Consider the following 26,633-nt stretch of genomic DNA (forward strand, 5'->3'; position numbering starts at 1 on the left):
ATATATGTTTGCTAGCATTAATGGGTTATATTGCAAATGTCATACATTCTAAAATGTCTTGTACCATTTTTAATTATGCAGTTATTTGTCAGTATAAAAGAAGAAAACATACACACATAAAACCTATAAAATAAAGTTTACTCTACTGGCACACAGTAGTAACACTAAAATTCATTACTACATTCTTCAAATCAGAAGTTTAGAGTCACTTGATTTGGGGAAAAGACCTCTAGAATGAGGTTAAATTATATGTTCTCAAAAACAACTGAAATGTTGTTTAGTCATGGAAATACACAGACTGATACACATTCAACGAATGATTTGTAATAACCTAAACTGACTAATGAACAAATGTTTCTTAATGGGTCCAAGCTATTTTAGTTGATTGAAGCTAAATAAAATATTAAATACTGATTTACCTTATTCCTTGTAATGCAATTATTTTTCAGTGCTATATCAGTAATGTTTTAGATTATATTTGAAAGACTATTAATTCATCATATCAAATTATTTACATTATAAGTAAATATATTAAATGTAGTATTAAGCCAAACAGAACTCTCTGAGATAATCAAATCCCTATTTAGAAACTGCCAGTCTCGGGGTTTGGTTGTTTTTTTTTTTTTTTTTTAACTAAAGCTGAAGAGCTCAGAAACAACACCCAAGTACAGGGGAATGGTAGTACCATTGAGCTGAAAAGCTCAGGGACAAGGTCCAGGTCCAGAGTTCAAGCCCCATCACACACACACACACACACACACACACACACACACACACACACACACACAAATGAATTGCTCACTGATACAAAGTAAAACAAATCATTTTCTTTAGCATATATAATTATTGATCACAAATACTCTTCTCCATAAATGCTCTGGGAATATTTTCCTTATATTTGTTGTTGACTTAATTATGTTAGTTATATGGCTAATGAATTGTATGGAGACATGATACATAACTTGTTCTTACAGAAATAAATGCAGTAGCACAGCATGACTTGACATGTCTTAGTGTCCTTCTAGCTAAGAAGAAATATATCCCTTCAGATAGGGATTCTGCCTAGAATAAAAGTCTTTAGATGAGACATACAAAACAGACTATATCAGTCTTTCACCTGGAGTAGAACCATATCTACCTGTTCCTACTGTAAGATAATACAAAGAAATTTATTAGCTATAAATATTTTGGAGGTTTTTCAAACAAAGAGCTAATAAAAGCTGGAACTAATATTTTGGGCAGCAGGGAGTTTGGCTTAGTGGTACAGGGCTTGCCTAGCATGCATGGAGACCCGTATTTGATTCCTCGGTACCACATACATAGAAAAAAAAAAGCTGGAAGTGATGCTGTGGCTCAAGTGGTAGAGCTCTAGCCTTGAGAAAACCCAAGGATAGTGCTCAGGCCATAAGCTCAAGCCCAGGACCTGCAAAATAGTAATAATAATAATAATAATAATAATAATAATAATAGTAAAAAGATTTTGGGTTCTACTACACTAAAATATTTTATATCAACTTCAAGGCTAGGAAGGCATTAATTTTATTAAAAGTAATAAGAAAAACATTACTACCCAGGTTTTTAAAAATTAGTTGGTAAATCTGTAATCTGTTTAATGTACAACAGTTGAAATATACATATTGCAGACGATACTACTAGTGTGAGCTGGTTATTATTGCTTTAAGAAATGTTAGACTAATACAATAGAGTTGAGCTCAGAAAATAATTCTTCCTTTTCAGAAAAAGATGGCAAATATACCTGAAATCCAGTAACCTGATCTTTTAATATAACCTGTCAGTGAACCAAATTAGCCCTGCAAATAATTCAGTTCAATGAAATCTTATCGTATTCTATTGTTGGGATAATGTATCTGGGTTTACAGTTACATTTGTCAGGTAGTGGGTACATTACTTCCCAAACCTTGATAAACATCATGTTTTTGTAACCCCTTTCTCTTCCCATTCATCTTGTTTTCCCCTTTCCTTTCCCTATTTCAAATAAACAAGTAAGTGCATAAACAATATACACGCATACAAATTTAGATACAGTAATCTCATGAGATTAACCATAAGTGTGAATAAAAGAGAAAAGAAATAACTTCACATAGTACATTAAGAACAACAATCACAAAGATAAAACTCTAATGAAATCTCTTAAGAGAAGTAAATCAAGGGTATGATTCCAAAGAAGTTTGATCAACTTGAGTAGAATATGTTGTGAATATAGTAAAACAACCCTTGAAATGTACACTTCAAATTGGTGAAATATATATGATATGAATTGCATTTCAATAAAGTAACTATCTTTTTAAAAACTGTAAAAGAGGGCCTAGTGATAGAGTGGTTTCCTAACGTGCACAAAGACCTGGGTTCAATTCCTTGGTACTACATACATAGAAAAAGCTGGAAGTGGTGCTATGGCTCAAGTGGTAGATCACTGGACCTTAAGAAAGCTCAAGGATAGGGCTCAGGCCCTGAGTTCAAGCCCTCAGACTGGAAAAAAGAACTGCGGAGCTTTTGTATGGCAAAGGACATAGATAGTAAATTAATTAGGAAGCCTACAGAGTGGGAGATCTTCACCAACCAAACAACAGATAAAGGCCTCATATCTAACATATATCAACAACTCAAAAAATTGAATCACTCCAAAACTCATCACCAAAGTAACAACCATCCCATTAAAAAAATGGGACAAAGACTTAAAGAGAGTCTTCTCTGAAGAAGAAACAAAAATGGCCTATAGACACATGAAGAAATGCTCAATATCTCTGGTCATAAAAGAAATGAAAATCAAAACAACTCTAAGATTCCACCTCACTCCAGTTAGAATGGCCAGGATCAGGAAAACGAATAATAACAGATGCTAGAGGGGATGTGGCCAGGAGGGATCACTACTACACTGTTGGTGGGAGTGCAAACTCGTTCAACCACTATGGAAAGCATTGTGGCAGTGCCTCAAAAGGCTAAACATAGAACTCCCCTATGACCCAGCAATTCCACTACTTGGCATTTACCCAACCATCCAGAATCTAGGGCATACTAAATCCACTAGCACAACAATGTTCATTGCAGCACTATTCACCATAGCAAAGATACGGAACCAACCTAGGTGTCCCTCAGTTGATGAATGGATCAACAAGTTGTGGTATTTATTTCCTCCTTTGAAAACATTTGAAATTACTTCTTGTATAGTAAGCATTCAAGACCAGCTTGAAAAATCAAGCACTGTGACATAATTACTGTCAAAGGACCATAGAATGAAATATTTTCCATGACAAGTCAACGTATTTATATCATTAAATAAACTAATACACAATGACAAAACAAAGATATAATTATGAAAAGTTAATAATGTGATATTCTCCATAGGAGGTACTATTGAAACTAGATCACAATATTTTGTTCATGTATAATTTATTAAAGCAAATCATTTAAATATATCTGGATTTATATAAAAATTTTTCAAAAAATTCCTTTTTTTTTTTTTGCCAGACCTAGGGCCTGAACTCAGGGCCTGGCACTGTCTTGAGCTTTCTCAAGGCTAGTGCTCTACCATTTGAGCCACAGCATCACTTTCAGCTTTTCCTCCGTGTGTGGTGCAAAGGAATCAAACCAAGGTCTTCGTGCATGCTAGGCAAGTATTCTACCACTAGGCCACAAACTTGACCACAATCCCTATATTTTATTGGAAGAAGTTAGCTTAAGCTTTACAGAGTACAAGCATTGTAATGAATTACATATAAGTTTGATTTTACTCTAAATTATTCATTTTCCCAGTACTATCATTACAACAAATACATATTTTCCTTAATTTTCTCTTGTTTACCATTCAAAATAGCACTTAGATTTCAAATTAGATGGAACCGATTTCTTTAGCATTCAGCATTCATATCTAACCATTTTTTAAAATGGTCAATACAGAAAATACTACAAATATAGACAATTACTTACACTCATTTAATTCTATCTAAATCCTGTAACCAGGATGTTTTAGGAATGAGGTCTGCAAGATGATGGAACTGGTGTTTCCTGGAATTCCATTCTGCCATGGATGCATTTGGTAACCATTTTACATATGTGTCTATTAACTCAGAGAAAAAATAAACAAATTGGAATGAAACATATGATTTTCTCAAAAGGTGCAGGAAAAAGGATATGAAAAAGCTCAAGCTGGGCATATTGGCTCACACCTGTAATCCTAGCTACTCAGGAGGCTGAAATCTGAGGCAAGATTCAAAGCCAGCCTGGGCACAAAAGGACCTGAGACTCTTATCTCCAGTTAACCCTAGAAAAACAGAAAGTGGGGCTTGGCTCAAGGATAGGGCGGTAGCCTTGAGCTGAAGAGCTCAGGACAGCTCATAGGTGGAGTTTAAGACACATGACCCACAAAGGAAAACAAAATAGTTCAACAGAAGTTCTCCTTTTCTTTTTCTTTTTTGTTTTTCGGTTTTGGGTACTGGGTATCAAACCTATGACTTTATACTTGCTAGGCCAGCATTTGTCAATGAGTTACATCACAACTCTAATTTTAGATAATACTGTTCTAAAACAATTTTAATAAAGTAAGCATGGAATGGAATTTCCTCAATATATGTAAAAATACTTTATGAAATGCCCAAAGATAAAATCATACTCAATGGGTATAACAGCAAAAGGTTTTCTCTATGTAATAAAGTACAAGGTAAAGATTTCTAGTCTGTCATTGCCTCTCTTTAAATAATACTACAAGTATTAGCAAGATCAGATAGAAAAGAAAAATAAACTGTAAGTATCCAAATAGTGAGTAATATTTTCATTTTTGATGGAATGATCCTATATGTATAAAATCATAAAGATTTCTCATCTCACAAACAACTAGTTAGACCTAATAAGCTAATTCAGTGAACTAGGTATGCGAGAAATAATGAAGCTACTACCTGACGAATGTAACTGTAACCCCTACATACATTACCCTGACCAAAAAAAAGAAAAAAAAGTTCAGGATATAAAACTGGCATTTTATTCTTTCATTTCATTTTTTCACATACATATATGTTTGTGTATATATATACATATATGTAGGCATAGATAGATAAATGTTGGTAAAATGCAACTGTAGAAAGAGGGTATTATTAGCAAGCAGAAGGTAAAAATGTTTTAATACTTAGAAAGCACTACTAGGAATTGCAAATGGTTATGTAATCAATAATGAAAACAGAGTAAAAACATTATTATAAAAGATATTGAAAAAAATGTTCCAGATGTCAACAACACTACAACTTCACACATTCAGAAAACAAATGTAAGAATGTACATAGAGATTGTTTCTCAATTTAATTCTAGTTATGGCAGGAGTTCAACACCATTCCCTGGTATATTGCAAATAAATTTAAACATTCTTTACGGCAATTCATTTTGTTTTAAATGTTTTACTACATACTTAATTGCTCAGATTTCAGTTCTAGCTTAGTAAACAAAATAACGTGAGAGTGAATGGCCCATTAACAACATATATTTTTAAGTGCAAAAGATGAAGCTGCATAATATTATCTGCTTAAATCAGTTTCTAAGTCTTATATTTGAAAAGTATATTTTGAAAATCCCTAGAATAAAAAGCATCTAAATTCTTCCTGTTAAAAACACTGATCTTAGCATTTAAGAAAAATATCTGTTTACTATAATTGTATATTAAGTAATAATTATAAATTCTGTTATTCTCATTAAGTTAGCCATAACACTCTTCACAGTTTTGAAATGTTATCCCAACAAATTTCCACAAGCTATATTCATTCCAAAATTAAGTTAGAAGGAACTTGTTGGCGTACTATTGACAACAATTGAAAAACAAACAAGCAAAGCATAATTTTTCTTTATTTGTGTAAGTACTTTGGCTACAGGAAGCTTGCTTCTTTTCAAAATTATGGGAGATGGGATAAAGATTTTTTTCATATATTTTTATTGTAATTAATAGAAGGGTTACATATTTGCCAGATAGATGGTGCATTAATTCCCATACATTGATACCCTTTAACATGTCTTGGCCTAGTGATAGAGTGCTTGCCTAGCATGCACAAAGACCCGGGTTTGAGTCCTCAGTACCACATACATAGAAAAAAAAAGCCAGAAATGGTGCTGTGGCTCAAGCAGTAGACCTCAGGACTGGCCAAAAAAAAAAAAAAAATCGAGCTAGCATTGAGAAAGCCCAAGGGATAAAGATTTTTTAATTAATAATTATGTCAACTATTTTGAAAGAATTTACTGCTTTAAGCTGTTCATATACTTCAGTGTTTATCATTTCTTTTTGTCTATCAAAAATTGTCCTACAATCAGACAACCAACATATATTTGAAGCACCTTTCAACCCTGTCTTAATCATGCACTCATATCTGCCAGTATTTATTCATGGAATTCCCTATACACACAATAACGTTTATTAACATACTTATCAATTTCTCCATCCAGGCAATGTCTACCCAATCCTCTTAGTTACTATTGGGTGTGATCTAGTATAACCACCTGCTTCCACCTACTGGTGGAATGTAGCACAGTTAGTATCCACACAATTCTACTGTGCAACAGTGTGAATTCTCTAAAGACATGGAAACCTTTTCTATAAGGACAATCCCTAGCAAATACCATTTATTTATAAGATTCATCTAATTTTGAGCCTTAACTATCATTTTATGGTAGTATTTTTTTTGCCAGTCCTGGGCCTTGAACAGACAGGGCCTGGGCACTGACCTTGGGCTTTCTAAAGACTAGAGCTCTACCACTTGAGACACAGCACCATTTCTGGCTTTTTTTTTTCTATGTATGTGGTACCAAGGAATCTACCCCAGGTGCTTGTGCATGCTGATAGGCAAGCATTCTCCCACTAGGCTAAACTCCCAGCCTCAATGGTACTAATTTTTAAGCTTAGTAATTCAGGAAAGACTTTCTCTTTTGTTCAATGGACTATCTGAACTTTCTCCTTTTGATTATACTTTCAACTTTTCAAATATGAGGACACCAAATAGTGTTCTTGATTGCTGTCCATATTTCCTATTCATGTTTTTTTTGTCTCCTGGTCATAATTAGGTTTTTAGGATATATTCAGTGGTTGAAGGCAAAAATTCTAGGTTACTAAAAAGTAGTATTTCTTCCACCTATCACATCTAAACAATCATCAAGGATTATATAATTTTCCTATTTTCAAAAAACCAAATTGGCCAGGGGCAGGAGGCTCATGCCTGCAATCCTAGCTACTCAGGAAGCTAGATCACAGGATCAGTGTTTGCAGTCAGCTTGGGCAACAAAGTTCAGGAAATTCATCTCAAATTATAACCACCAAAAATCAGGAAGTAGAACAAAAGTTTAAGGAGCAGCACTCAGGCCCTAAATTCAACCCCAGTACCAGCAGGAAAATAAAGAAGGGGAAGGAGGGAGAGGGAGGAGCAGGAAAATAAAGAAGGGGATGAAAATAAAGAGGGAAGGAGAGGGAAGGGAAGGATGGAAACTCTTCTCTCCAGTCAACCACCAAAAAAGAGAGAATTAAGTGGGGGTTCAAAACACTAGTCTTCAGCAAAAGTTCTTGTATAGTGCCCCTGCCCTGAATTCAAACCCCAATACTAGCTCACAAACAAAAAAAGATGAAATTTACTTGGAAAATCTTGCTCAAAAGAATGCTCATTGGTGTTTTATTTATCAATTCCTCCTCTTGTTAAGACAAAACCTGTAGTTTGTCCAAGCACTGAGGACATGGTGAGAGCTTTATATTTAGAATCTAAATTCTGGACAAAAAATTAAATATCTAGTGTCTATAAATATTATTTTATACTCAATATTTGCTGAACTACTGCTACCATTTAAAATTTTTAATCAAACAAAACTCTAAAACATGACTTTAGTAATTAGACATTCTATCTTCAAAGATATGCCTTATTTCTTAGCACTCCTGTATTCAGATTATTAAGTTCACTCTCAATATTAAATTTTTGATATTAAAAAAGATGAAACCAATTAGAAGTTACTCAGTTTCTTGTGAACTTCAATATTGAAAAAGGATTTACAATATCCTCTTTTCTTGACGCTGAAGTAACACACACACACACAAACACACACACGCACACCAGATTTTATAGCCTGTACCAAGTGTGATGGCTACTTACTATGTATGACAATAACCTCTACCAAGCATGATTCTATGTACCCACATGAATAAAAAGTAATTCTACTCTTATCATTAACTGCCAGCTTTCATATCAAAGTCACCTTCATTTGAAGTTCAACAAACATTTATCTTAAGAAAAATAAAAATTCTAAGCACAATAATGAAGCATAATAAGTACAGGAACAACTAGATAAAGGATGATAGTAGTCAAGCTGCCACTAAATATTACACTCATCAAGAAGCAAGACTGTAAAGGTTTTATAAAGGTTAAACAAAAAAGGGTAATAGACATTGTGATTGTTACTTATTATGCATTATTCTCCTTTCCAATATTGTCTGGAGAATTTGATTTTCATCATCCTAATTAAACTAATAGTTATTAAAATACCTACTTCTTGTTCACTAATGAGCAGGTAATTTGCTAATTAAGGGATGAAGAAATAAGAATTTTAACAAAATAAGAAAAATGTGCTGTGCACTGCTTTAAAACAAAGCAGATACTAGTAAATTTTAGTGTTAAAAATAGACAAAAATTATCAACATATTCAGGAAACAATGAAATAAGCTTAATCATTCTTAATTGTTTATAGACTGCTGGCTTTCATAGCATCCTGGTCAGATGTCTCATATACACTTTCAATTAATATAAATGTTATTAATAAAATAGGTTCCACAAAATTTCAGAAAAATAAATCGAATTAGATAAATTAGAATTTTGATTTCTAGAATAAAATGAAAAAAAATTCATCTAGGAAAAATTACACTACACCTTAATGAAAAATTAACCGATACATTTTATTATACCTACTAAAGAAAGTTTTTTTAAAGATGTATTCTAAAATGGCACTAATTCTAATTTGTAAAATATTAAAATTACTAAGCAAGATGTTATATTAATATTCCGTATACTAACCAACTTTTTTCATATTTCCCAAGACTCTAAACTCATTTCACTTCACCAATTTATTTGATTTTTTTGCCAGTACTAGGGCTTAAACTCAGGCCTGAGCACTGTCCTGGGGTTTTCTCAAGGCTGGAGCTATACCACTGAGCCACAGTACCACTTCAGGCTTTTTGTCGGTGTATGTGGTACCAGGGCTTGAACCTGGGTCTTCACACATGATAGGCAAGCACTCTACCACTAGACTAAACTCCTAGTGGCACACTTCACCAGTTTATGAAATATTCGGTGTTGAAACTAAATTCATCACAGTTGTTTTACTTAGTATTGCTTACTTGATTAGAAAATATTTGCTAAGCAATTATTCAACTAAGAGTTTCTTCATAAATACATTTATGATGATCTGGCTGGATAAATAAATTCACCATTTTCCATCCAAAGCTGGATTGCGTTACCATTAATTTGAGTAGAATTCCGAGTAAGTGTGCCATTAATGGCTATAAGTGTGCTGGGATCCAGAGTTCTTGGACAGCTTGAGAGTGTTTGTATTAAATGCCCTAAGCAGAATACATACAGCCTCAGTCAATATCACCTACTAACTTTATTGTATTTTTTTCATATATTTTTATTGTAACTAATAGAAGGGTTACATGATATTTCCAGATAGATGGTGCATTAATTCCATACATTGATACCCTTTCATATGTCTTGGTCCCTATTACCCTCCCCCAACCCCTACCCCTCATCTTGTTGTCCCCCCTTCCCTATCCAATTTCAAATAACCAAATACAAATATATCCAATATATTAGGTAACAAAGTGAGATACTGTAACAATATGAGATAACCAAGGGACAGCAAAAGAGATGAGAGATAACATAGTACCTTAAGAACAACAATCATTCATTATATGGCTTATGTTTCTATATTCTATATGGCTTTTTGTATCAAGGTTTTGCTCTATTGCAAATCTCATTTTATGAACATTTCTAGTAATTTTACTTCAAAAGGGCTAGGGAGTCTAATTAGTATAATAGAGTAACAATAGCACAATTTCTAAATTCTATTTCATATACAAAAAATGTAGTGCTCTGAGAACTTTGATAGTTTCATTTATTTCAACCAATTAATAAAAAAATAAAACCTAAAGTAGTTTACAGAGGTTGTAATTTAGCTTCCTTGCATTCTCCATTCAGACTCAAATATTCACAATAGTCTCAATCATATCACTTTAGCAGCACACTGTCCTAAAATAATAATGAATTTTAATTACATTTTTGCATTTCAAAGCACTGTCTATATAGAAAACAATTTCATGCAACTTATATAAGTACCCTAAGATAAAAGAATAGCCAAAGGTTATATGTAAATTACTAATTATCTAACAGAAGCAAAACTGATTTTCTGCTTAATTTATCTTAGCTCATCTGCCAGGCAAATAATTATTCCTAAAGTAATAATAAATTGTCCATGTTTATTTGAGATAAATGTATCATATTATATGATGATATAAAACCAACTTCTGGCGGGGGGGGGAATGGGAACCATGACATGATGTATGTGAAGTAATGCACTTTCTATATGGTGAATATAATGTAACCCTTCTATTAATTACAATAAAAATATATGAAAAAAACCAACTTCTAAGAATAATGTATTTGTCTCACCTTGATTAGTAATAATTACTTGCTATGTAAAGCTGCAACTTTATATAGAGATTTTAATACAAATTCCTGGATGATAATGATAAATCCAATATAGGTGTAATAATGAATGAGTGGGAAATACGTGGCAGAGCAGGGCATTAAGAACACAAAAATCGGGGCCGGGAGTTTGGCCTAGTGGCTAAAGTGCTTTCCTAGCATGCATGAAGACCTGGGTTCGATTCCTCGGTACCACATACATAGAAAAAAAAAAAGCCAGAAGTGGTGCTAAGGCTCAAGTGGAAGAGCTCTAGCCCAGGCCCTGAGTTCAAGCCCAGGATTGGCAAAAAAAAAAAAAAGTGGAACACAAAAATCAATCACCCCAATACATTGTCTTATCCCAGCATTTAATATGGACTAATTGTAACTAACTAGAAAAAAAAAAACTTCATCTCTTAGAACTATTAACATATCTTTAATAGTTTTGCCCTCTTAGTCAAGTATATGATTAAATATACTGATTGAAAAGAAAATTTATACTTGATGTTTATACTGTAATACCAATTAAAATTCAAAGTTTAATTTACAAATTAAGACTTTCACATGAACAAATGCAGCAATAGTACTCATTGGATACTACATTAAAAATGAACAATACAAGCTGCAGTTGGGGTAAGGAGGGAAAAACTGGGAGAGAGCAATGGAAGGTATGGCATTGTCCAAAAAGAAATCTACTCTTTACCTCACTTACATAAATGTAACCTTTCTATACATCACATTTAAAATAATAATAAAAAATTTAATTGACAATTTCAATGGACTCAATTGAACATGTTTGCTCCAAATATTTCAAGATTATAACATTGAAGCTAATGTTCTAATATCTCTATTAAAAAGCATTAAAAATTTCCTCTTTCTAGTGTATTATATTTCCATTAACCATTTTGAATTTCCTGTTTCCATTCATTCAGGCAACCTGAAAGAAAGTTGTATATCTTTAACAGGGTTGCCATAGAAATAAGGCTTGTATATGAAGGGATAATATCAATTTTTTCATATATTTTATTGTAATTAATAGAAGTGTTAATATCAAAATTTTTAAAGACCTCCATAATGTCATTTTTAGAGAGACTTAATTCTCAGAAGAATTATTCTAAATGAATAACATTAAAAACAGACCTCTGACATGTAAATTGTATCACAAAAAGTATGTGTATGTTTATAAGAAACCAAAGTGTCAAATAATTTAAAAGGCATATCTAATAAATTGTGTTTTCATTTTTTCCAAAGATTATTTTCCTCTTGAATAGTACTTATAAAAAGGTAAGAACTACTATTATTGTAACCAAATTACAAAATTCTAAGAAAAATCCCTATACATAATTTTACTGTTACAAATAAGTTGCCATTCTCTCAATTATGTGTCATTTAAATCTTAAAATTAAAAAACTGTTTCAGACATTAACAGAAACAATAATATACCCACATAAACAAAATTATAAGGCTCCTTTACATTGAATAATATTAAAGTTAATTGAAGATTTCCAACTGAGTAAGGAAAGAACTAGACAAATAGGCATTTTACCTCTATTCAGAATGATTATAAATGTGATTATCACATTAAGTGCAACTAGTGTGGCTAGAAATCTTTGGGATTGCATTTGACAAAAATGAGATACTAATCTTTCAATGATACAAATCATTTTCCAATAATAAACGTCTGATAGTCAATAGACAATGCCATGTTTCCTTTCCACATTTACATATGAATGCTAAGATAGTTAACACTTTTCACTTAAGTGTAAAAGTAAATTTTTGAAAATTCTTCAAATATTTTTATTCCACGTAAAACATGATGTATCATGTATTATTTCTGTTTTGGCAGAGATTATCAAGTTAAATGCAAACACTTCTATTTTTGTTAACAGAAAGAAGCATTACTTAGATTGGTTTTTGAGGGGAGAAAAGGCACTTTGCTGAGTATACCAAAGACAATAATATCTACAAACCTAAAATGGAATGGACAAATCTTTTTCACAGTTCCAAAATTAAAGCACTATCAGTTTAACAAAGTACCTATTAATATGTAATTAATGGCATTATTAACTGAAGTGATACAATATTAAGAAAAATGAAATTTTCATTTTACGAAGCATGAAAGTAAGGAAGAAAAAGAACTATTTATATTAGTTTTCGAATATTAAATTCCCTGCATTGTTTCTAAACTTAACTAATACAGCTAAATAACTCGAGAGTTCTACAGATTCCAAACTGGAAATTAGTTTTATAGCACAAGCATCTCTTTTTATAGATAAAGGAAATTCAAATAGACTAACATACTCAGATGCCAGCTGGTAACAGAGAAATATATACCATTTACAATGTTATATTTACAAAGTTCCATTTTAATAAAGTTTAGAGATCAGATATGTAAATAATACTTGTCAAGATGCAACAGGAAGAGCTGCCTACAAATTCTTCTTTTCTCATGGCTACAGGTATAAATTGTCACCAACTCTATTATATTATAGAAGATCTTCTAATGGCCTTCATATTTTTAACTTCTGGGATTTTTCATTTTACTCTAGTAAGTGATCTAGTATGACCAGAAGGTAGCTAATCTCCACAGAAATCATACTTTGTGCAAAATATGAATGAATTTATATTTTGCAATCTCCTGTTAACTGAATTAATTTCATCGTGGAGCCACATTAAGTAAACTCATAGTGATATTATACTTCTTTTCTTTATTTGCCAGCCCTGGGCCTTGAATTCAGGGCCTCAACATTGTCCTTGGGCTTTTTCCTCAAGGCTAGTGTCCTACCACTTGAGCTACAGCACCACTTCTAGCTTTTTTTCTATATGTGGTACCAAGGAATCGAACCTCGGTCTTCATGCATCTTAGGCAAGCACTCTACCACTGGGCCAAACTCCCAGCCCAGTGATATTATTCTATTCGTATACAACATCACAAATGCACAGAGAACTAAAGTAAATAATTTATTAGATGGATGGAGGACCTCAAGCTTGAAAATATATCATTTGGCTGTGCATGGTGGCTAACGCCTATAATCCTAGCTACTCAGGAGGCTGAGATGTGAGGATCAAGGTTTAAAGCCAGCCTGGGCACTAAAGGACCTGAGACTCTTATCTCCAATTAACCTCTAGAAAACTAGAAATGGGGATTGGCTCAAGGGTAGGGTGGTAGCCTTGAGCTAAAGAGCTCAGGGTCAGTGCTCAGGCAGAGTTCTACCCCATGAATTTGTAGACTCTGTGACTTAAAGGGTGCTTAAAGTAAAATAGCTAATCCTATGGATCATAATATTCTGCATTGTTTTTAATACATCTTTATTATAGATTCATATTTGCAAAAGTATATATCTTAGGAATGCATAGTAAATGGCATGCTAATAGTACTAATACTACAAATAAAATGATAATAATATTAGCACCAATAGAATGTGAGTATAAAACTAATTAAAAAACAGTAATCTGCAGATAAAAGCATAGCCACAAAAGTAGAGACAGCCAACCAACTGGGAAAAGATATTTACCCATAATACATCTGACAAATGCTTAATATCCAGTATCTACAGGGAACTCAAGAAACTAATCCACCCCCAAACCCAACAAACCACTCACTAAATGGGCAAGGGAATGAAAGAGAGACTATCAAAAGAAGAGATTAAAATGACAGAAAAGCATATGAAAAAATGTTCATCATCTATGGTCATAAAGGAAATGCAAATAAAAAAACCCCTAAGATACCATCTTACCCCAACAAGAATGGCCAAGATTTTGAACTCAGACAAGGACAGATGCTGGTGGGGTTGTGGAGAAAAAAGAACCTTCCTACACTGCTGGTCGGATTGTAAAGTAGTTCAGCCGCTCTGGCAATCAGGGTGGAGGTTTCTCAAAGAACTGAAAATTGATCTTCCCTATGATCCCGCCATACCACTTCTGGGCATCTACCCTGAACATCATAACCCAAGATATGATAAGGACACCTGCTCAGCTATGTTTATCTCTGCACTATTCACAATAGCCTGGTGATGGAAATAATCCAGATGCCCTACCACAGATGAATGGATACAGAAAATGTGATATATATATATATATATATATACACACACACACAATGGAATTCTACATAGCCAACAGACAAGATAAAATAATGGCATTTGCATTTGCAGGGAAGTGGATGAATCTAGAGCTAATCATGTTGAGTGAGACAAGTCAAGATCAAAGGAACAAAAGGCACATGGTATCCTTAATATGTGGCTGTTAGATCCAAACAGTACAAGAGTGAGGACTCAATATTTACATACCCAATGGTATGGACATGGTATGGGAAATATAAACACAACTACACAGACATAAAAACTTATGAATCTATAGACATAATGTTTTATTACATAGATTAATATGTGTCTATGATATACAAACCCTTAGCCTAATTTTGATTATGTTCTAAAAACTAAGTGACAGTGATTGTATATAGAAATTCCCTTCTTGAATACTTGTTTGTTAAACATGTCATTTGAAATATGATGTAAAAATCAATGTTAATAAATTCTTTAATGAAAACAAATAAAGCTGGAAAAAAAGAGTATTTTGCTTTGTCATTATATAAGGTAGAAAACAATACATCTACTAGACATTTCTTCCATCAGATGGTTGTTCTCTGGGTCTTTCTCAATAGTTGAGAATATGGGCCGGGAGTTTGGCCTAGTGGTTAAAGTGCTTGCCTAGCATGCACGAAGACCCGGGTTCGATTCCTTGGTACCACATACATAGACAAAAGCCGGAAATGGTGCTGAGGCTCAAGTGGTAGAGTGCTAGCCTTGAGAAAGTCCAAGGACAGTGCTCAGGCCCTGAGCTCAAGCCCAGGACTGGCAAAAAAAAAAAAAAAGAGTTGAGAATATATATATATATTGTATATATGTATATACACATATCAGTTGTCATTTTGTGTATTATTGCTTTATCAGTTTTATAACTGAAAGTAACAATGTAATTAATAATAATATAGCAATGGATGAAATGGATGACCTCTTTAACTGTCGTTGTATTATCAATAAGAAATGGAAAAACATTGATTATCCACTCAAAAGAATGGTGCAATAAATTTCTAAAAGATTTTCTCTAAAGCCAAAAATATATATTTATTGCTCAGAACTTTCTTTTAAAATGCAAAACATACTGATGAATAGTAAATATGTCCTAAAAGAATAACTAAAGTCCTAGAGATTAAGACTATTTAATAGAATAAGTATTTGTATATACAACCAGTTTCAATACAATAATAAAATAGCAACTAGCCAATTTTTCTTCAAATATTGGCTTTTTTTGACAAGGGTAATTTAATTTGAAGGTATAAATATAACACTGTTCAAAAATAAAAATAAAATTATTTTAAAATACGTACTTCAAAGAAATATTTTATTTAAGAAATAAATACTTATATGTTCAAATCTTTAAATAATATTATCAATACCTCTCTCCGTCGAGAAGCCCAGCAAGTTTGCTTGATCTTCCATACCACAGCTGCCACAAGCAATAAAGATAAAAAACAACTGAAAAAAGAAAGCACAAAATAATACATGGAAAGTTAAAATATAATTCCATTACCTAGGTAAGTAATTCAAACAAAAAAATTTAAATGTTCTGAATTTTTAATAAGCCATTTTTGATGTGCACAGTAATAAAATAATAATGACTCACATTTAGATGATATTCAAATTTGGGAGGACAATTTGCTCAGAAATTTTTTTCAAATTGACATTCATCAGAACTTCCTATAAGTTACCTATTGTTTATTGGCATTATCAACCATTAAATCTTTGAAATTATTTTAATACTTTTTTAGGGGTGGGGGAGCCTTCAAAGGTAGACTATATTCCAGATTACTTCTATAAAATTATGGATCTCTGAAAATATGGGATTAATTTTTCAAAACTCTTTTGCTCCCAATAAGAAAGCCTCAAGTACTCTCATGGGAAGGGTACTCTCATGAGATGGGGCGGGGAGGGGCGGGGAGGGGCAGGGAGAGGATTGGAAGGAAGGGGAGGGGAGGGGAGGGGAGGAGAGGGGAGGGGAGGGGAGGGGAGGGGAGGGGAGGGAAGGGAAGGGAGGGAAGGGAAGGGAAGGGAATGAAGGAAGGAAAGAGAGAGAGAGAGAGAGAGAGAGAGAGAGAGAGAGAGAGAGAGAGAGAGAGAAAGAGAGGAAAGAAAGAAAAATTTTTCTAAATGGTGTTGTAATAGTCATTAGTAAATACTAAAGGCATAACAAAAATACACACACACACACACACACACACACACATATATATATATATATATATATATATCAATTACTCCATAGCAGCTGTTAAGAAACTTTTCCAAACTGGTATTTAAATTCATTTGAACATTTTTCTGGCATTTATTAGACATATTATCCTTCTCTACCAGAGGAAAATTATATAAGTACTCTAAGATTTTTAAGAGATTACATGGCAAATATTGATTTCTTTTTTTCAATTTTTATAGTATTTTATTGTTAAGGTAATATATAGAGGGGTTACAGTTACATTAGTCAGGTAGTAGGTACATTACTTCCCAAACACTAGATTCCCCTTATGTTTTGTCACCTTTTCCCTCATCACAACTCTTCCCAATTATCTGCAAATATTGATTTCTAAAAGATTTCACTATAAACAAGTCAGAGGTATTTTTAAATTAATATTAAAATGAACTTAAAATTTGCTCCATTAAAAGTTAAAACACTCTAGTAAACAAACTACATCTGTCAAGTATGTATAATATAGTTGAAATTTTATTTTCCTTCTAGGTAATCCTAGAATCCTAAGGAATGTCAGAATTTCCACCACCTAAATTTTTTGAATATCCATTGTTCTAAATACTCTGCTCTGCCTGCTGTTCTCAACATGCCAAAGCAATATTTTATTACATTAAACGATAGACTATGAGTTTATCTTTGGCAACTGCCTTCACATATTATATTCTAAATTAAAAGTTATAAAAGGTAATATCAAATATTTCTCTTTTAATTTAATTTTCTGAAAAGTTTTAGGAGTTTTCACTTTCTTTATGGTCTTCTTTCCCTTTTATAGTCCATAATAGCTTCTATAGACCTTTGGAATAGATATTGAGAAAACAGTTAATTACACTTTCTTAAAAAAAAAAAGAAAAAGAAGAAAGGATATACAAACTACTATAGAAAAATAGTGTAAGAGATCTGTAAGGTTCAGCAACCTGCAGGTATAATGTTTCCAATGGAAATAGGAAAAACAAAAAGAATAATAATAAAAGGAACTATATAAGCTAATTAGCTACAGGAACAAAAGAGGAAGTATGGAAAAAACTTGGGGGAGATATTTAATAGTTTGATTTTGTCCTTCATAAAATGCTCATATAAGAAGATTCATAGTGAAAAGGAACATAGAAATTACAAGTTAATATTATGAAGGGAAAATTAAAAATACTTCAATAAAAATAATATCATGTAGTACAAGATTTTGATCCATAAAATCCATTTTAAATGGCAAAAAATTCTTTGGTAGAAATCATGTTGTTAAAATGTAAAAACTGGGACAACAGTGTCATGTGTTTATGGCAATTTTTTGAATATTTGATTATAGATTTCAAATATTAGGTACTTTTTATTTTGCCAGTCCTGGGGCTTGAATTCAGGGTTTGGGTGCTGTTCCTGAATTTTTTTTGGTTGTTGTTCAAAGCTAGTGCTCTACCAATTGAATCATAACTCCAGTTCTGATTTATTTGGCCATTAATTGGAGATAAGAGTCCCACAGACTCTCCTACCCTGGCTGGCTGGCATCCATCATGATCCTAAGATCTTAGCCTCCGGAATAGCTAGAAATAAATTTTATATTTTTGAAATTAGGGCAAGTGGGAGAAAAAATATGAGAGGGGTAACAAGAAATGCACACTCTGCCTTACGTATGTAACTGTAACTAACCCTTCTGTACATCACCCTGACAATAAAATTAAATAAAGAAGAAAAGAAGTAGACTAGATAATATTTTTATTTCACTGAAAAGATCAGAACTTAGGATACTCTTTTAAATGAAGAAATATATGTTAATTTACTATTATATGTTAATTCATGATACTCTATTTGAAAATTATCTACTTATTAAACTGTTAAATCAAAAGACAATTTTAAGTTTATATTAAACACACCTGTGTTATTAAAATGCAAGGATATTCTAAATATCTTGCTCAGGTTTCAATGACAGGGACAATAAAGATCAGTGGGTGAAATTGGTTAAGTAAATATGCTCATAACTAAACTGTTACAGAATGTAGTGCTTAATCAACAGTAAGGACAGGTTGAGAATACTGAATCTTAAGGCCTACAAATGAAATGCTCCAAATATGTATGTATTGGAGTTCTGACCTGATGCAATTGGTAGAAAACTAGTGGACAGATCCTACAAGGAGAAATGGGAATATGGTTCAGTTTGGGGGCTTTAGTGGAATATAATCCAAAAACAAAATGAATGTAAGAGTAGAGTGCTTGCATAACATCACAAAGCCCTGGATTCGATTCCTTGATACCACATACATAGGAAAAAACGGTGCTATGGGTCAAGTGGTAATGTGCTAGCCTTAAGAAAAGCCCAAGAATAGTGCCCAGGCCCAGAGTTCAAGCCCCAGAATTGGCAAAAAAAAAAAAAAATGAGTACAGCTATGTTGTATTTTGTTTTCTGAGCGTGGCTTATTCTAAATAACACAATGTCTTCCAAATCCATCCATGATACTGAGAATGACAGGTGGTGGCTAAATAACATTCTGTTGTGTATGTACACTACAAGTTTCGATGAGTCGATCTTTTAAAGCTGATGCAAGATTCTTGCATCATAGAGAAACATTCATAGAATCTTGGATACAATGGAAATATAAACCTAAAATGCTTACTCAACAGAATATATAAAAGTACCTGAAGCCAGTCATGGTAGCTCCTGCCTATAATCCTTGCTACTCAGGAGGCTGAGATCTGAAAACTGCAATTCAAAGCCAGCCCGAGTACTAAAGTCTGGAAGACTCTTATCTCCAATTAACCACTAGAAAACCGGAAGTGGCACTGTGGCTCAACAGGTAAGGTGGTATAGCCTTGAGAAGAAGAGCTCAGGGATAGTGCCCAGGAAAAAAAAATGAATGTAAGACCTTATAAATAAGAGTTTAATGAATTTGGAGGGGCCAGACATAGGACTTGAACTCAGGGCATGGGCAATGACTCTGATATTTTGTGCTCAAGGATATCACTTTGAGCCATTCTGACTTTTTTCAATATTTTACTGGAAATAATGATCTAATAGACTTTCCTGCCTGGGCTAGCCCAGAACCATGATCCTCACATCTCAGCCTACTGAGGAGCTAAGATTACAGATATGAGATTACAGATATGCTTAGTTTTAGTGCATATTTTTACTAAGCCAGAAATGTATCTTTAGTGCATATTTTAGACACTACAAGATGGTATAAACTTGTTAGAGTGATTACTAGAATTCTAGAAAAAAACTGATAGTCAAAAAAAGAAAAGCAAAAATGTTTCAATTTCCCTAGGAGATAGAACAGAATCGACATAATATATAAAGCTGGAACTACTTCCAGACACTTAAGCTCCATGAGAGACCCCAGAAGCTACACCATTCACTTAGGTCATTAGGAACATGTTGATGAGAGAGATACTAACATCACGAAGAAGTCTAGTATTAGCTTTCTTCTGCACACTAAAGATGAAAAGGGAAAGGCTAATATAGGACTGTTTGCTAATTACTAGAAATTGATAGGTATGCACAATGATACAGGACAGTTGTCAGAGCTTAACTACCAGAATTCAGAGAGCCACAATTCCTATAAATGCATGAACAATATTGTAGGAGCTGCCAGTAGGATGGTCCACAAGATCTGTAGGGATGATTACATCCTGGAAGGAAAAGCAGCCTAAGGTCATGCTACATGTAGTTTTAAGTCATAACAAAGGAAAAGGAGTCTGAGTAGTTGCTTCAGTAGAAAACCATAATCTTCAAATCAGTTAAATCTAGAATCCATCAACTAAACAATGAACTCAAAAAGGAATAATTCTGAAACATCTTAAAAACTGTATAAAATGATCCCCAAAGTGATTTAACACTATATGTTTCTGTATATACAGACGTGTACACATTGGTAAATTTACAGTACAAAAGGAATAAGTAATAATTTAAGTGCTATTACATAAAAGGTCTGAAATGACAGATAACTAAGAATCCAAAGGTCTTTCTGGCCTCTTATAACAGGATTTGGGAAAAAGGAAGAAAAGATTTTTTTTTAAATCTGGCTCAGTTGTAGTTCACAGAGGTTTAATTGTATGCATGAATCCATCAGTGGTAAATTCCATAGTCATTAAATATATAAAATTGATATACAAAATAGTTGGAGTAACCACTACATTATATGCTTGGTTTGTCAGGTAAGATTAACAAAGTACAACTACTCAAACTGTCATTATCTGACAGATTTACTATTCCTAACAGTACAATGAAAATTACTGTCAGCATTAAAAGTTACCAACCATACCTCCATTTAACTATTCCATTAAAAGAATTAATCCTGGCATTTCAGATTCATACAAATGTAATTTTACATAATAAAAAACTTTAAAATAACTTGCTTTAGTAGTAATTTATTATATTATGTCACATACTCTTAACAAGAACAATAACAAAAGCCCTTTAATTCTATGTATGAAATGAAACTCTGAAGAAATCAGGTGACCTAAAGTGACACACAAAAAAAACTAGAGTCAGAGCCAATTATACCTGCCAAGTTACACCTATAAATTATCTCATAGTTCTGGCCCAATTAGATTGACTAAAAAACAAAAAAACTGCCCACAATATAGAAGTAAAAAAGCTGAAAGAGTTGGATAAATAAAAATATGACTAAATTGAAAATCTGGCGGATTCACTCACCTCTGCTACCTTAAGAGCTACATAAGATAACCTGATGGAAGAGTGTAATCCATAAATGTTCCTTGTTTAAAATTCTTTTACAATTTAGCAGTGGCCTTTTAAAAAAAATAATAAACCTCAAAATATTCTTTCTATGTTTTTTCTTAACAATGAAATGGTTTTTAAATTATCTAATTTACATTTCACTGCTAGAGGAAATTTAAATGACAAAAAGCCCATCAAATACATTTGATCTCACACAATGATTAGAATATTTTTTTCACTTTGTCTAAGATGAAAACTTAATAAATAGGATCATCTCTAAGACATGATGCACTTTAATACTAGCTTTCTTTTGCTTTATAAAAGAGCAATTAAACTTAAATATGCACACAAATTCAGAAGCTTAAAATAAAACCCTAAATATTTAAATATTTACATATATATTTCTTTGTGAATTTTATACAAAACTAAACTTCATTTTTCATACATTATTCTAACTCAAAAAAATTTATCTTAATGTATTAAATAATGCTTACACAACTATAACTTCTAATGCTCTTTAAAATTACATCATTATTAACAGTGTTAAATTTCATTTTATTATAACCAATAAACTTGTAAAATATAAATATATTAAAAAGATTTTTTCTCAATTTTTATCTTTAAGAAACAATTTGAAATATGAGTGGTACATCATTCTTTGATAAAGATTCATTGTACTCATAATCTGACTTCTGGCATTAAAACCCCCTTGTACAATTATTGAATATTAAATAAATAAGACAATGGGAAAACAAAAAAAGTATGAGTACACTTTACAAATATTAATGATAGCTATTATATTAAATTCTAAAAAGTAAACATTTTAACATAGACACATGAATTTAGAGCAAGTGACTAATACATAAAAAAAAAGAAAGACTTGGAAAAATAATCTTAAGTGAAGTAAGCCAGACACAAAGAAACATAGGCTCCCTCATTTGTAATAATTACTATATGCCTAGTATTCTCCTAAAAGAGATTCACAATAGCTCAAAAGCTAGGTGCATATGGCCACATAGGATGAGCTTAAATGAAATGAACTCCAGGATATGGAAACAAAAGGCTTATCTTTGTGATTGCTATTCTTAATGTACTATGCAAAGTTATTTCTTTTCTCTTTTTTGTGGTTTATCTCATGTTGTTACTATATCTGACTTTCGTACCTGATATATTGTATATATATATATTAATTTGTTTACTTGAAATAGGGAGGGGAAGGGGAAAAACAAGATGATTGGGAGGGTTGGAGGAAGGTAAAGTGGGAGAAAAACATGGGAAGGGGTATCAATGTTCAAGAAGTAATATACCCACGACAAGATGAATGTAACTGTAGTCCCTCTATACATCACCCCGACAATACAATTTTAAAAAGTGGATGGATAGATACAAGAGCGAGGACTCAATATTTACATACCCAATATTATGGATCTGGTATTAGAAACGTAAACACAACTATATAGACATAAAAATCTATGACTCTTTAGACACAATGTTTTATTACATAGATTAATATGTATCTAATTTTAATTATGTTCTAAAATCTAAGTGTCAGTGATTGTATATAGAGATTCCCTTCTTGAATACTTGTTTGTTAAATACGTCATTTGAAATACAATGTAAAAATGAATGTTAATAAATTATTTAATAAAAAAGTGGATAGATGAATAGGAAATAAGTAAGCTGAATAACTGAATTTAAAAATCTGAAAGTCTATATACAGAGATGAAAGATTAAACATATATATATATGGGCCCTTATGGATGAATTGAAAAAGACAGTATGAGGAAATTAATCTTAGTTAAAAAAATTTCTAAGGACAGATAATACTAGCAGGCAGATAATATTAGCATGCCTTTAATCCTAGCTACTCAGGAGGCTGAGATCTGAGGATCAGGGTTAAAAGCCAGCTTGGGGACTAAAGTCCATGAGACTCTTATCTCCAATTAACAACCAGAAAACTGGAAGTGGTGCTGTGACTCAAGGAGTAAGGAGATAGCCTTGAGGTGAAGAGCTCAGGAACAACGCCCAGGCCCAGAGTTCAAGTCCCATCACAGATCAAGGGGGGAAAAAAAGAAGAAAAGAAAATGGTACCCATAGAAATGATGAGTTTGTAGAATAATGAGTAAAGGAATTCAGCCATAAGCTAGATCAAGGTTGGGAAAATTATATCGAAAAACAAAAATCAGCCTAGCAAATGTTTTACAGAAAGAGTTTTATTGGATCACTGCCTTTTCCATTTGTTTCCATAATTTGTGTCAATAGTTTCTTCTGTATTAAAGCAAGAATGATTCATAGGTGTAAAATAGACTGCAACAAATCAGAAATCTTGAAATTTGTATAGATTCGCTCTTAATAGAAAATATTAGCAGATCTTTCTGGAAAAGGTAATAGGAATTCTAGGACTGGATAGGAATATGGACACTACATCAATAAAAGAAAACAGCATATACCCTCAGCAGATGAATGGATCATGAAGATGTGGTGGAATTCTATGCTGCCATCAGAAAGAATGACATTGCCCCATTTGTAAAGAAATGGAAAGACTTGGAAAAAATCATATTAAGTGAAGTAAGCCAGACCCAAAAAAACATAGACTCCATGGTTTCCCTCATCTGCAACAATGAATACAACTCTAGGTGTCTCCTCACAGAGTATCAGCTAAAGAGCTTTGTACAAATGGCCATACAGGATGAGGCTAAGCAAAATGAACAGCAGGATATAGAAACAAGAGGTTTATCTTTGTGATTATTGTTCTTAATGTACTATGTGAAGCTACTTCTTTTTTCTTCTTTTCCCCTTAAGGTTTATCTCATGCTGTTACTAAATATGACTTTGGTACTTGGTATATTATATATACGTTTATTTTCAAATTTGAAAATGGGAAGGTAGGGGAAAAGCAAGATAAGTGGGAGGGAGTGGGGAAGGAAACTGGGAGAAAAACATGGGAAAGGGTAACAGTGTTCAAGAAGTAATGTACCCATTACCTGATGAATGTAACTGTAACCCCTCTGTATATCACCCCAGCAATAAAATAAAATTTTTAAAAAAAAGAAATAGAAAAACAGCATGCATTGTAAGGTGAGGTAAGTGATCATTTGTCTAGCAGACTGACAGAATGTATACCAGCATTGGCTTTAACAGAATGAAAGTCAGTAAAAGCAAATTACCTGAAGAAGGTGACAAAAAACTGCACAAGATCCATGATTGTATTGTGTTGTGAGAATGCAATCTGAAAAATCAAAATAAAATAAAATTTGAAATTTGCTGAATCTAAAAATCACCAAAACATTAATGTTTCATCATATACTAAAACATTTTGAATCAAATTATAAATCAAATATATGGTGGAATTAAAACTTTATCAAGAATACTGAATATAGTCAACTACTAACTGATCTTTGTATAGGTTATATGATTGTGTTTAAAGCTACTATAAAGTAATTAAAGATTGTCAGCCAAGAGTTCCATGTGAAATATTATAAATTAAGAAATGTGCCTAAAAGATGCAAGTGAATGTTTACACTTAGTAATCACCATTAACCATGCCAGGTGATGTTGACTCAAACCTGGAATCCAAGCTACTCAAGAGACTGAGAGCTAAGGGTAACAGTTTTAAGTCAGTCCAGGAAAAAAGTCGCTGAAACCCTTATCACCAATTGCCTACCAGAAAGTCAAAAGTGGAGCTTATATGATAAAAGTCTAACCTTGAGAAAAAAGAAATCTAAGCAAGACCATGAGACCCTGTGCTCAACTCTCAGTACCAGCAAATAAGACACAAACAAACAAACAAAATAAAAAATAAAGTAACAGTGGCAGTAACAAATACTTTTCAGTTAAATCTAAATACCAACAGCCCAAAACATCAAAAATACTGGGACTGGGAGTGTGACCTAATGGTAGAGTGCTTCTCTAGCATGCACAAAGATCCAGCCAGGGTCAATTCCTCAGTACCTCATACATCGAAACAGCAATAAGTGCTCTGTGGCTCAAGTGATAGAGCTCTAGCCCTAAGGAATCCCAAGAACAGTGCTCAAGCCCTGAGTGCAAGCTCCAGGACTGGCAAAAAAATAAAAATAAAAAACACTTGGCCAGGAGTTTTGCCTAGCATGCATGAAGGCCTGGGTTCGATTCCTCAGTACCACATACATAGAAAAAAGCTGGAAGTGGTGCTGTGGCTCAAGTGGTAGAGCTCTATCCTTGAGGATAGTCCAAGGACAATGCTCAGGCCCTGAGGTCAGGGCCCAGGACTGGCAAACAACAACAACAACAACAACAGAAAACATTAATTTAATAAAACTTGTAATTTAAGAATCCGTGACAATATTTTGATTTTGATGATTTGAGGAAAATGCAATGTGGAGTTTATTTTAATTGAGAAGTAGATGAATAGCATGATATTTACTACAAAATGTCAGAATTTGTGAGAGCAAAAAATTCCTTGTTTTAAGGACAAATTGATGCATTTATGTAAAATGTCAACTTCCTATACATATTTCTGATATAATATTACAGATAAACAAAAAGGGAAATACAATGCAAAGGTTTGTTCTAAATTTATCATGTGAATCAAAGAAAAGATACAAGGGAGATTCTTTCAAGTCATTTTTCGAATTATAGGTTAAAAATACTGTCATAGAAGCTATATAATCATATCTGAAACATAACTGTTTTAAAAGTACTTGTGAGCCTCTTAGGTTATATTCTTATTCTTTTTTTGAAAAAAAATAAGCTAATCAGTGATTAAATTAGCAATTTCTGACTCCAATAATCTATTCTCTGCAAATATAAAGTTCCTACATTTATTGATTATAATGTTTCAAAACATACAGTAAAATAGGTTATTGTTACCAGATAGAAGGGGAGAATTACAAACTCTCTTTTAGTTCATAAAAGCCTAGGTTGTCAGCAGGATGAAAATGGACAGAGGGTTATAATAATGAACATTAGGAAACTAGATAGGC

General features: G+C 32.7%; 1 protein-coding gene across 4 annotated transcripts in view; it reads right to left on the reverse strand.

Annotated features, from left to right (window-relative positions):
• Positions 1–26,633, reverse strand: part of Atrnl1 (attractin like 1) — a 468,762-nt gene that overhangs the window by 317,027 nt on the left and 125,102 nt on the right. Inside the window, exons 25-27 of one of the 4 annotated variants that reach the window (XM_090345792.1) lie at positions 24,840–24,901; positions 16,165–16,243; positions 10,045–10,271 (exon numbers count right to left, since the gene is read on the reverse strand). In XM_090345792.1, the coding sequence (XP_090201918.1) occupies positions 10,251–10,271; positions 16,165–16,243; positions 24,840–24,901 (162 nt within the window). In that variant the 3' untranslated portion in view covers positions 10,045–10,250. Of the gene's footprint in view, positions 1–10,044; positions 10,272–16,164; positions 16,244–24,839; positions 24,902–26,633 lie in introns of those variants that run through there. The other 3 variants (XM_090345791.1, XM_090345795.1, XR_016537794.1) reach the window with 3 other exon arrangements.

The sequence above is a fragment of the Megascapheus bottae genome, chromosome 15 (genome assembly GCF_031878675.1).
Source record: "Megascapheus bottae isolate mThoBot1 chromosome 15, mThoBot2.hap1, whole genome shotgun sequence".
NCBI classification, from domain to species: Eukaryota; Metazoa; Chordata; class Mammalia; order Rodentia; family Geomyidae; genus Megascapheus; species Megascapheus bottae.